Source organism: Diabrotica undecimpunctata, chromosome 2, assembly GCF_040954645.1.
Source record: "Diabrotica undecimpunctata isolate CICGRU chromosome 2, icDiaUnde3, whole genome shotgun sequence".
In the NCBI taxonomy this organism is placed as follows: domain Eukaryota; kingdom Metazoa; phylum Arthropoda; class Insecta; order Coleoptera; family Chrysomelidae; genus Diabrotica; species Diabrotica undecimpunctata.
The window spans coordinates 124,045,632-124,059,407 of record NC_092804.1 but is presented as its reverse complement, the minus strand read 5'-3'; the positions used below and the strand labels follow the sequence as shown (position 1 = coordinate 124,059,407).

At 33.9% G+C, this 13,776-nt stretch overlaps 1 protein-coding gene across 1 annotated transcript in view; it reads left to right on the top strand.

Moving 5' to 3' along the window:
• LOC140434843 (U4/U6.U5 tri-snRNP-associated protein 1) overlaps positions 1-13,776 on the top strand; it is a 40,346-nt gene that overhangs the window by 4,552 nt on the left and 22,018 nt on the right. The window contains exon 2 of the mRNA XM_072523415.1: positions 11,585-13,210. Coding sequence (XP_072379516.1) covers positions 11,585-13,210 — 1,626 coding nt within the window. The remainder of the gene's footprint in view (positions 1-11,584; positions 13,211-13,776) is intronic.

Sequence of the window (13,776 nt, the reverse complement as noted above, 5' to 3'; positions counted from 1 at the left end):
AAAAATTGTTAAGATTTGAATCCACTTCAGTACATATGTTCATAACTATTTTTTGTTGTAGATATTCTGCGAAGAATATGCCAGAATACCCAACATGTGGGCACAATTCAAAAACATATAAGTGCTGCTTGCTGAAAATGAACGATATACAGAAATTTCATAGCCTATTCTATGAGACCAAAGATAAAGCGACTCAAGATGCCCGAAATACTACACCGTGAATCGTACTGTCCGGCGTCGGCCGAAAAATGAAAAGCATTCTCCAAGAAGCACCAGGTAAAATGTTTCATTAGTAATTTTTTATCCAAGGAGAAAATTCCAGTGTGCCAATCAGCTTTTTTGAACGTGCTAGGAATAACAAAACATAGGCTTTCCTACTTGACAAAACGATTTACTGAAACAGGCCAAATACCGATTGAAGGCAGAGGTGGTGATCAAAAATCTGCGAAATATCAGGACAAGCTGGAAGGGGTGCAAAAGTTTATAAACCAATTAAAATGGACTGAATCCCATTATTGCTGTTCAGTAACGAAAAGAATGTACCTTCCATCTGAACTCAGCGTCTCTAAATTGTATTCAATGTACACTGCTCAGACAATTTCATCTGAGACTGTAAAGATATCGTATTTTCGCTATATATTTAACAGAAAATACAATTTGAGCTTTAAAACCCCAAGAGCAGACGTTTGTTCAAAGTGTTTAGAGCTAAGTGAACGCATTAAATACGAGAAAAATGAGCAATCTAAAATTAAACTCATGACTGAAAAACGGCTCCACAAACTTCGAGCCAAAGCATTTTTCCAATTTCTTCAAGAAAACAGAGAAGACCTAGTTACTTTGTCGTTTGACTGCCAAAAAAATTTGGTCCTCTCCAAAGTTCCTGATCAGAGTGCTTATTATTCAAGGCAGCTTTATTTTTATAACTTTACTGTTGTTGAAGGTTCTTCAAAGTCTCCACTTTCAAGGAAAATGTATTTTCATACTGTTGGACTGAGGACATGTTTGGCAAAGGATCAAATGAAATTTCCTCTGCAGTCTTTCATCGACTTAATAACACTGATTTTGAACACAAATTGAGAAGAATTTATGAAAAAGAGAAGTAATAACGGCACCTGACGAATACAAGGAAATTATTTCCGAATCTTCTACTATCGTTGATATGAAGCAAAGCTGTGTTTACGATTGGAAGTCTGCTGTTCAGGAGATTCTTAAACCAGTAGGAGCATGGGGTTTTTAATTTAAGAACTGTAAAAGGTACATTTTAAATCGATGTAGGACAGGAAACGTTTTAATACGAGGTGAGCTTCATTACAAAAATTATTTTGGAACTTTTGTCAGTATTGCACGAGAAGGAAAACAGATTGGCATGATCAATCCAGAAAAAGTTATCTCCGATGCTCACAAAGTAAATAATTTAAAACTGCGTGATGTGCGAAATCTTTTGACCAAACATTTTGGTTTAGAGTGAACCCAACTTGATCAGCTTAACTATTATAAAGAGCTTTTTCAACGTTATGAACAAGAAGGAAACGAGAACCTGGAGAATCCTGTTTCAGAGTTAGAGTCTGTCGAACCTGTGAATATATACCTAAACTTCCGGATATTTTAGTTTAAGTGATATGCATATAAATTACTTTTACATATTGTATTATTTTTCAATATCAAAATATATTTTTATTATCTAACTCGCACAATGACGTTTTATTAGTTTCAAAACTGGCAATATCCTTATAGATCATTTTCATATCCGTCAATCTCCAAGCATTGCAAACAAAAACGGCAATCTCCAAACTAAAATATTAAAAAAAAAGGAAAATAAATAATTTTTTAAGCGCCTATTTGTGTACATCCGACCACAAACCAAATTTTATATGATTCATCATCAGTTTTATTATTTTAATTTAAGTTTGTTAGTTTCTACAGTTTTTCGCGGTTTCCCAAAATTATGGAAATGGGAGATTGCCGACTTTGATTTTACACCCCTCATTTGTTCCCCGTGTCTCATTGATTGTGATATTTCATAATCAGTGGAACATGACAACAGAGGTCAAATCTATATTTTAGAAGGCGAGGTCAACCTTGTCAAGATGAAGCACATATTCACTAACAAGGATTTTTTGTTGCCACTAAAAATCGGAGTGTTTAAAATGTTACATATTCCCGATTTTACTGTATGTGTGGAATTATTGACCATGACAGAAGAATTATTGAAAAAGCTAATTACCTTGAGGGTAAAATGCTAAAGTGTGATTGTATCGACAAATTATCTGAATATCCTGGACGTATCACATCACTAATGAGTTTTCGTGGTCTTCCTATTGATCGTCTTCCTATTGGGGAACCGTTTCTTGCCGTCTTTACTACTCTATTTGTTGTCATTCGGCCTATATGACCGTTTTATTGTACTCTTCTATTTCTTACCCAGTTCTTGATGTTCTCCACCTTGCATCTACCTCGTATATCTGTACTTCTAGCTCTGTCCCATAGTGTCTTATCAATTTTTTTTAAGTGTTTTCATCTCTGCTGTTTCTAACAGTCTTTTTTTCCTCTTTGTGCCAGGTCTTGTTTCTGCCGCGTATGTCATTATTGGTCTGATGACTGTTTTGTAAATTCTGCCTTTCATTTCTTTCCCGATATTTTTATTTCTTCATATTGTTTCATTTAGGCAACCTGCGGCTCTGTTTGCTCTATTCACTTGATCTTCTACTTCGGTTTCGAGCTTTCCGTAGCTAGATAATGTGATGCCTAGATATTTAAACTCCATCACTTGTTCTATTATCTGACCTTCCAGCTCCAATTTACATCTTAGTAAATTTGCTGTTATAACCAAGCATTTTGTCTTTTTTGGGGAAATTAACATGTTAAATTTTCTGGCGGTTATATTAAATTGGTGCAGCATACGTTGTAAATCATCTTTACTTTGAGAGAGTAGTATTGCGTCGTCCACATAGCAAATTATTTTAAGTTGTTTTTCTCCCATTTGGTATCCTTTTTTAGTTGTTACTTTTTTTATTATTTCGTTCGCAGGTAGCTTAGCTTTCTCCGTGGATTTGTTAATTGTTGCTCTGGAAACATCAGAGTCTTCTAACATTACTGCTACATCTTGGTCGCATTGCTCCTGTAGTGATCCTTTTCCAAGTTAATATGCTCCTTTTCTAACTTGGCTGCACCATACTGAATACGACCAATAGTCAGAAATAGGTATATACGGTTGCTTTCCATCTTATACATATATTTTATTATATTTTTTTTCCTTTGTTGCGAGCTATGCCGATACCTTTTACCTTTATTTTATTATCAACTCGAATTAACCTTTTTCTTATATATATAATTGCAATAAAATACCACTTTAATTAAAGTACACCTTTGGCTAATACAATCTTGGCAACCGTCAAATATCATATTGGCAATAATAACTTTGTTTGGCGGCTCTAAATAAATTAGCGGTGGTCTGTTAATACCATTCTCGTAGATTTCGGAGCCAGGATGTTCTTCTTCGGCCTGGGCCTCTCCTTCCGGCGATCTTACCCTGTATTATGAGGTGTAGAAGGTTATACCTCTCTGGATGTCTCTTTACATGACCGAAATATTGTAACTTTCTAATTTTTATCGTTTTTGTTATTTCTGTGCTCTTTTTCATTCGATGTAAAACTATTTCATTTCTTATTCGATTAACCCAACTTATCCGCAATACTCGTCGATAAATCCACATCTCAAAGCCCTCCAATTTTTTCATTAATTTCTCTGTAAGGTTTTCTCTATACCATACAGCAATGTGGAGAATATGCAGCAGCGTATTAATCTGATTTTAAGGTTTAACATAATATCTCTATTAATTAGAATTTTCTTTAATTTATAGAAGGCGGCTCTGGCTTTTTCAATGCGTATTCTTATTTCTTTATTTATCTATCTAGATTATATGCAGAGTTGCAATCATACCAGTAGTTACATACGCAGTTGAGACAATGTGTCTCACAGATAAAGATGAGGAAAAATTAAGAATATTTGAAAAGACAATCCTCAGAAGAATTATGAGCTCGATAAAAATGGAAATCGGTGAAATAATAAGAAGAATGAACCATGAAATAAGGGACATAATGAAGAGAGAAGATATAGTTAGATTTATTAAAACGGAGAGAGTGAGATGGCTGGGACACATAGAGAGAAGGAAAAACGACCTACTGATTAAGAAGGTCACCAGATGGAAACCAAAAACTGAAAGGCCATGGGGAAGACCTAGAGAGATGGGAGGACCAAGTCATGAGAGATATCAAAATCCTGAAATTGAGAAACTGTAGGGAACTATAATCAAAGATCAAAATTGTATAAAGTGACTCATGTTTTAATTATTTTTTGTAGGCCAGTAAAATTGGATGTTTACCCTTTAGAAAAAAATATTTTTGTTCCGACAAACGGATAAAATTTAATTGATATTTAATTTAACAAATTAGAGGATTATTGCAGAATCTCATAAAAATTGACAAAAACCTTCTTCTTCTGACTGTTCAAAGAATATGCGTTGAGATAGAAGAAATCTCATTTTATATGAAATCAATTTCAATAATTTGACTGGTCTATTTTAAAACTTTTCAAATGTTTTGGCAACGATTTGGGTTCTAAGACAAATGTAACGTTGTCAGCGTGTGTTATTCAACTTGAAGTTATCTGCAATGTTGTAAACTCTAATTTCACAATTTGGGAGAGTGAGTCATCGTTTGAAGGCGTAGAAGTGGGGAAAGACGTATGAAAATCTAGTGGCGTTCACTCACTTTTATTTCAACGTTAATTATATTATATTGTTTAAATATTATTGTTCAAAATAGGCCACAATATATTTATCTGCAGGTTTTTACTGAAGTTTCAATCTCTATATCCAAAGACCGTTTTCAAAGATATAAATTATAGTTATATTTATTTTATTTGTTTATTATTATATATTTATATATTCTTATATTATTTTCTTTTTTTTTCTTAACTTTAAAAACGGTCTCTGTAATAGAGATCGAAACGTCAGTAAAATAAACATGTAAATAGATGTATTGTGGCTTATTTCCGACATTCTCCCTAGAAATACGGAATGTCACAAGCAAAAAGCCACAAAAAAAATAATTATTGCTATCATTTGTATATTTGAAAACGATCTCTTTATATAGAGATCGAAACGTCAGTAAATTAAACATTTCAATTAAATATATTGTTACCTATTCCCAACATTATTTCTAAATATACAGAACGGCCATAGAAGTAAAATGCCATAGAAAAATAAATATTACTATCACTTGTATATTTGAAAACGATGTTTTTATATAAGAGATCGAAACATCAGTAAATTAAACCTATAAATAAATATTTTGTGGCTTATTCCATACAGTCTCCTAAAAATACAGGATGCCACAAACAAAAAGCTATAAAAAACAAGTAATTTTGCAAAAAGCTTACTGATGCCACCCGGCTGCCGCGGAAGTTACGCTAAAACGTCTTTTGACGTGACCCGCCCTTAAAGAGTTACACAATGAAATGTTTTTAAAACAAATTTTAAGACAGTTTCCACCCCACCCGAGAGGTATGTCTTGTGGCGCGTTCCTTTTTTTTAAATGGGTGTTCGCCGAGAGCCATATTTTTCCATTAAATAAAAAAACAAAACACTTAAACAGTATAAAACAAAACAAAATAAAATCCTATAAACCAAAATAAAATTCTATAAAAACAAAATAAAAATAATTTTGGATGTAACAAAACATTGTCCTATTCTATTTATACACAAACACTATACACACTTACTATGTTCTTCTCGTTTTTTTTTGTTTTTGGTTTTTTATGCTGATGTTCCTACTAAACCTGAAGATCTAAATCTGAAGATGCAGTGCTGCTTTCGCTGTCATTATCTTCACCTGGTGTAATTATAATTGGCTCTAGTAAAACTTTGACATGAGTGTCAAGTTCCCACATACGATATTCTTCTTTAATTATGTGGCCTATACATTTAGCCCATTTCTCTGGAGTTACATGGAGGACTGCTTGAATCAAAAGTTCCTTAACTTCGTTTAATTTGAACGTTTTGTTATTGCGTGCTACTTCTCCTTTCACTTGCGCCCAGATAAGTTCAATGGGATTAAGTTCGCAATGATAAGGTAGACGCAGAACTTTAACACCATAATCTTTTGCAGTTTCATCCACAACATATTTAAGATATTTACTTTTCCTTAACCGTGCAATGTCAAGTAGTTGAATTTTGAGCATTGATTCTTCGTATGCAATCCCCTTTTCTGTAAGCCATTCTTGAATTCTCCCTTTCTGCCATGCCGTCGTCGGTAGTTGTTCTAGTCTGCGGCTATGATATGGCGCATTGTCCATAACAACCACAGACCCAGATTCCAATTTTGGTAAGATTCTCTTAAACCAGCGATCAAATACTTCAGAAGTCATTTCTTCATGATAATCACCTGTTTTTTTCGACTCGAATTGAAACAAACCATCATCAAGAAACCTGTATCACTTTCTATATGGGTGATGATTAAACGCCGTCCCTTTCCTGATGGAGCTTTTAATCCTGTAGACCAGCCTTCTATAAATGCTTCGCGTTTACTTTTTACATTTAAATCTTGCCAAACTTTTCCAACTGTATGACCTTCGTTAATCCAGGTTTCATCCAAATAATATATTTTGCATCCAGTGCTGCGAATTTTTCGTATTTCTTCTAAATATTTTCTTCTACACAGAATAATTTCATTTTTTTTCTAATAGCATACTTTTTCTGTTGCGTTTTACATATCGAAAGTTCATTTCGTGCATGGTCCTGATTAAGACCCTACGAGATATCTTGGGTAAAGAGTCATCGTTTTCGAGCTCTTGAGAAATTTTTTTCAGTGTTGGAATTTCACTCCGAAAATAAAATGAATGAATTTTTCGACGTATAATATTCCTTGTCTCGTCATCCAAAACAATGCTTTTCCTACCTCTAGTTTTACCTTTTTCTTGCTGTTTATTTTCCGATGTATTTTTAAGTACACGATAAATACAGCTAACGGATACTTTTTTAAACTGCTACAAATGTCGACCGCTTGGCTAACGTTTAATGCCATTTTTCTGCCGACAATTCCTTCATAAACGTTTCGTATCATTACCTTCTCTTCGGACGTTAACATTTTCCGTCTCTTTTGCGGTTTTTCATTTTTGGAATCAACATCAGAATTTTGCTGTCTTCTCTTGGAATAACTCGGTTTTTCGTCCATTTTATTTCAATAATCTGGATATATACTATATATACAATAATTTCAACAATTCTGTATAAGAATATAACTAAATATTTACTATAAAACGACAAACTATAACACTCTTATTGTCAATAACACGTTTTATCAATACTACAATACAGTATTGATAAAACAGTATTGACAACAATAAGTTTACAAACTTATCACATAAAATATACTCACAAAAACACATGCACTACCCATAGAAACACCAATGTGAACCATTTCTTCGGCAAAAAAATAATAAAACCTAGTTTTACTACATGTCTGAATCCGAATTGTAAAACAGAGTTTCCTCGCTAATTCCAACATTGCCAAACGATTGAAAAATAATGTTTTAAAATATCAATTTTTATTTTATAAATTTAAATACGTAACGAAACGGAACATACAAATAAAATTTATTTCATTACAATTTTGTGCTTAATTTTTACTATTGAAAAAATCATGTTTTTTGGTATTTTTATGCGTGGAAGAATACAGGTTTTCTATGACCATAATTACTACTTGTGAACAAGAATTGGCTACACTGTACGACAACTTCTGGTCAAGTCTACTATAGAGAAGCACAAATAAATATACTACTTTATATATTCTGTAATTTCTTATGAGGAAACGCAAATTGCAATCGAGAAAACAGGCAGTTTTCGAGGGCCGCTGTGTACATTTAAATTTGAGGATATTCGGCGTTTAAACTATGATATCACTCTTCTAAATTGAGGATTTCTACTATAGTTAATATCTTTCTCTAACGGTAGATAATGTCTGCGATTTTATTGTCTGGTATCTGTACGTCGGTTTCATAAGTGCACTGACAGGGGTTTCATAAAGCAAAGAACAGAATTGTTTGTAGTATTATTACCAGTGAAGGAGCTTTTACGTTTATTTTTTGTTAATTATGAGTAATTTAGTTTAATTCAAATTTGGTGACAAATAATAAATATTACTGACAGTAGAATAGTGAACCGTGTATCAAAAAGAAACTTCACAATTTAACACTCGAAGAAAAAACTATGATTGAAAATGTGTTTGAAGGACTTCGAGCCAGAGAACAAAATATAAATGTAAGCGATGTAGGTACATTATGTAGTATTTTGACAAAAGTTTCCGAAGCTAGTGTGTACAGGGTAATTAAAACAAACGATGAAACAAACGATAATAATACTTTGAAGGTTGAGACAAGAGGAAGGAAACAAATAAAATTTGATGATACAACTAAACAGACCATTCGTCGTGAAGTACAGAGGAATTAGCAACTATAAAAAAAATGGTTTTTCTCTTTAATCTAATGAAAATATTCCAAAAATATCAAGACGTGTTTTGTTACGTACTTTACGTGAAATGAACTTTAAATGTATTTCAAGAGAAAGAGGAATAGTACCCCTATGGAAAAATAAGAAATTATTTTATGGCGCAGAAAGTATCTGAAACAAATAACAGAATTTCGAAGAGATGGAAAAAAAAACATAATATACAGATGAAATACGGTTAAATGAAGGACATATTGTGACAAAAATATGACAGGATTTAAACGTAAAAAGCTTTCCTAACTGGTTTGTCGACTGGTTTAAAAACCCCATCCGGAAAGGGAAAACGCCTTATTATTAGCCAATTGCTAGGATTTGTTGAAGGAGGTTTAAATGCATTCCTTTCTAAAAAGACTGGAGGTTATCATGAGGAAATTGATGCAGATCATTATGAAAAATGGGTTTCAGATACTCTGTTAAAAATCGAACCACGATCTGTTATTTTTATAGGTAACGCTCCATATCACTGCCGACGTGTAGAACAGTCATCAACCACTAAATGGAAAAAAGCCGTGATTGCGGTTTGTCTTACTAAAAAACATATTAAATTCGATGAAAAAATTTTGAAAATCGAGTTACTAAACTTAGCACGGTGTCATTAAGATAAATATATTAAATATGAAGATGAAATACTGCGAGAACGAGGCGTAATTGTAGTTCCATTGCCGCCATATCATTGTGAGTTAAACCCGATAGAACTTATGTGGGCTCAAATAATAATGAAGTAGCAAGGAACAATGTTACTTTCAAATTTAATTATGTAAAAAATCTGCTTAATGGTGTCTTCAGCAATGTGATCTTACAGTCGTGAATAAAATGTATTGAGCATCTAGTGAAAGAAGAGCACAATATGTGGAACCTTGATAACTTTATTGAAATTAACATGGAACCAGTAGTTGTGGATCTAGGCGAAGATACTACTGATAAATCTAACGATGACATAGATGGTTCAGATTAAATTATGTATGTTAGTTTTTATTTGAACACACACACACACACACACTCACACATATGTGCTGCCCCTAAGGAACATGTGTATACCATTGTAAAGTGGGATCCACATGTCCGAAGATCAAACCGGTCACACTTCGGTATTGAAGTGGTACCTATCTGACCCCCAGGCTTTTCCTCCACCCCTCCTCAGCGTGTGACTTACGTGAGGAGGCTTATGATCTGAAAATTACTTTGGGTGCCCTAAGTAATGGGACACCATCTGTTTTTAATGACTGTGGTTAAGCCACATACCTTGACATCGGGACTGGTGACCCTAAAAGAAAAAGTATGTGTTCCGAACAGAGAGTTCGGAACTCTCTGTCCGAAAAGAGTGTGTGCTCGTACACTCAGCCGCCGATTTGGCAAAATAAATTTTGTTCTCGTGTAGAGTCCCGAGTAGAGTCCGGCCACCAAGCCCATGTATGCCGCACATGACCTCGGTGCTCGGAATTCGCGTTTAGATCAGCATACGATCTACCTGAGGGGCCTATGCCTGACGGCTGGTATAAAAGGCCTGACGGGCCTTTTATACATTTTAATTTGAGTTTATTAAGTTTTTGGACAATCAGCATATGACTTTCCATGTTTTGCAGAAGACATGGTTTTGTTTAGACAGTGAGCGATTTTTTTTTGTTACCTTAACTACTACTAATCTAACTTAACTATGGAGTGTGCATTCCCAAGTGTATACTGCTCACACACTCCGTGTATATGTTTTTTTGGGTTTTATATTTTTACTATATCTAAACTACTACTATGTGTGCGTGTGTTAGGGTGTGCATTCCCAGGTGTATATTGCCCTCACACACCCCGGTGTATATTGTTCTTATATACTATCGTTTTAGTCTCGATAGATTGAAACTGAGTTGCTACAGCCATCCAAACTCATCCAACCAGCCATCTCTTGATTGGCTGCAACAACTTCGCCTCATTTTTTTTGGTGCTCACTGTCTAAAAATTCGTTGCTGTGTGGCTATTCTTGGTTTGCTCTGAATCCAGCTATTTGTTGCTTAGGTCGTCTGTGTACTGTTCTAACATTTTCGTCGTAGTCTATTAGCTCTCTTAGCAGTCTGCTTGGGTGGTTTCTTAGTCCGTTAAATATTTCTTAGGCTCTTTCATCCATTTTCCTTAATATTCTTTCCTGCCTGGATATTTTATGGAAATAAATATTCAGTTAACATGACCCATTTATTACTAGTACTGTTTCGTACCAAGAATTGTTTAAATACTTAAGTTTCAGTTTTACCTGTGTTAAAAGTTACTAGACGACGCTTTTTCTAATCCCATGTCATTAAATCTCATTTGACAATAGGAATTAAATTTAATCCTTGAATCAGTCATAAGTTTATTAATTTAAATTAATAAAGGGCATTTCCCAAAAAAATACATTTAACAAGGACTAGTTTTCTTCATCTAAGGCATCTATAAAATAAGAAAATAATTTTTATGATAATCAATTCGTTCTAAAATCCTGATTATTTTTTTTAATAAAAACCGCACGCCTTTGACTCGTCGATTTCCTTTCCCTCAAACCCGCAAAGTTCTACATTGAAAAGATGAGTCAGTTTCTACAATTTTGGTACTGTGCTGTATGCATAGATCGAAATAGTAGAAGAAAATTGTAACGAAAGCCAAGTCATACAACAAACTTTGACAATGCACAAGAAGAATGCGGATTGATTCACCCTAATAAGCGAATCGGAGAGCTCTAAGTAAGAGCGGCATACATTTCATCAGGAATGAAAGGCCTTGATGATGATGAATTCTAGATATGCCTTAAACACAAGAATATGCAAGACTGAAGGAAGGCTCTCAGAGGAACTATTATATACGAATCTATGTATTATGCCAGTAATTTGAATCATATTCTAAAGTTCAAAGTTTATGATTTGTGTTATCTTTGTATTCTCTATCGTCAAACTATAGCATAAAAGAAATTATTTTGTCTAATGCCTGAAATTATTACATGAAATATTTATTTGTCAGATCTACTTTTTATAAGTCATAATCTTACCAGCTTTCGTTTTTTAGATTCAGATGTTATCGAAATTATTGAGGATGCCTCACCTCCTCGTGTGCCAGAACCTGCACCGAAGAAAACCTCCCACCCGGAACCGACAAGCCACTCTTCAGGCAACCAACATGTTGAAAGTCTTTCTATCGAAGAAACTAACAAACTTAGAGCAAAGTTGGGACTTAAACCGTTAGATGTGGGCACTTCCAGTATTAATAGCAACAATGCTAAAAGCAGTAAAGATAAAGAATTACTAAAAGATGATTTAGGCGAGTTCTACCATAAACCTGCAGAAAATTTAGTTGAAAAGGCACAGCAAGATAAGATAAGGGCCAAGCTTCAAGAAATACGTGAAAAACGACAAATGCATAATAAATTATCGTCAGTTAAGACACTTGCTGAAAGCGATAGTGAAGATGATTTGTCTTCATGGGTAGAAAAAAGCAGACATATTGAAAGTGCAAAAAAAGAAGCCGAAAAACGTGCTAAAATGTTGGAAGAACTGGACGCTCAGTTTGGAATTAGTGATTTTGTTGAATCGGAAAATAAAGCTAAGATGAAGAATAAATATTCAGAACAAGATCTCAGAGGTCTAACAGTACAACACGATGTAGAGAATTTTGTTGAAGAAAAAACAGTTATTCTCACTTTAAAAGATAAAGGCGTACTAGATGAAGAGGATGATGTGTTAGAAAATGTTAATATGATTGATGATGAACGTTATAAGAAAAATATTGAAAATAAGAAGAAAAAAACTGTTTATAATCCCTATGAAGACCCAGAATTTGATGAATTGGGTAATTATAGGGAAAAATCATTATTGTCTAAATATGACGAAGAAATAGATGGTGCTAAAAAAGATACTTTTAAAATTGGTTATGATAATGCTGTAGAACGGAAGCTACAAGCAGTACAATCAGTTAAAGCCAAATTGGCACAAAAGAAGTTAGAAAGTTTGGACAATACGCAGCTAAAGATTGCTTCGGATTATTACAATGAAGAAGAACTAGCTAAATTTAAAAAGCCCAAAAAAAAAGTAAGGAAAATAAGAACAAAAGGAAAGCTGATGAGCACAGATGAGATAAAACCAGATAATGCTGGTATAGAAGCTATTGGATCAAGAAGACCTAAAGTTAAACACGAGAATGAATATGATATAGATGATATTCCTTTAACAGATATTCCTACAGATATTAAGATCGAGGATGATAAAGACGACATACTAGAAAGGGCACTACACAAAGCTAGAAAAATCAAGCAAAAGGAAAATATTGTAGCTGATATTATAAAAACTGAAATCAAAACTGAACAAGAAGAAGAAAATTTGGATGGCAGTAATATAGTTTTAAACGCAACAGCTGAATTTTGTCGAACTTTAGGTGATATTCCAACTTACGGTAAATCCGGAAATAGAGAGGAAACTGAGGATGCGATGGAATTCGATAAAGACAGTGAAAATGAACAACCTGATAGCGATGATGACTGTAAGATTGTGGAAGATGGTACAGGATGGAACAGCGTAGATCCCAGTAATCAAGGAATGAGTTCTACACAAATCGGGGTACAGGATGTGCAGATTTTGGGTGAAGAACCAGACGTGAGTACTGGTGTTGGAGCTGCACTTAAGTTAGCTATGAGTAAAGGTGAGTAACTAACATTTTCTAATATTGGAGATTATGTTTTTCAATTTTTTGGTACTACTATAATCCAAATTCAATTGGATTGTCAGGGTAGACATTTTGTAGTTCGTAAACACTTGATAGTAATCGGCTATATATTTATTTTTTTATTAGCCTACAAATTTACTTCTCAATTATCATTTTTGCCAGTTACATCTAATATAAGTCCGAACTGGATAAAGTAGACTCGCCTTGTTGCGAAATTTATTATTTAGTACCGCGTGCAGCTTATCAGTGTCGTTGAGGTATACCTGAACGTCAAGAGAGGGACAAGCGGACAGTGTTATCTTTTTCGAAAGTAATATTGTTATTGTAGTACGGCAACATGGTTAAACCTCTCTGGCAAATAGTGGAAATAAATATTAAAATCAGGTCGTCAGAAATATTTCATGAGCGCACTAACGTGCAGTACATATGTCGATAAACCGGATAAAAGGAGGTGGTTATCTGTGAAAGAAAAACAAATGATTAAATCGGTTTATGAGTGATTACGTAGAAGAAACAATTGTGTGGTGATTTAAGGAAAGTAT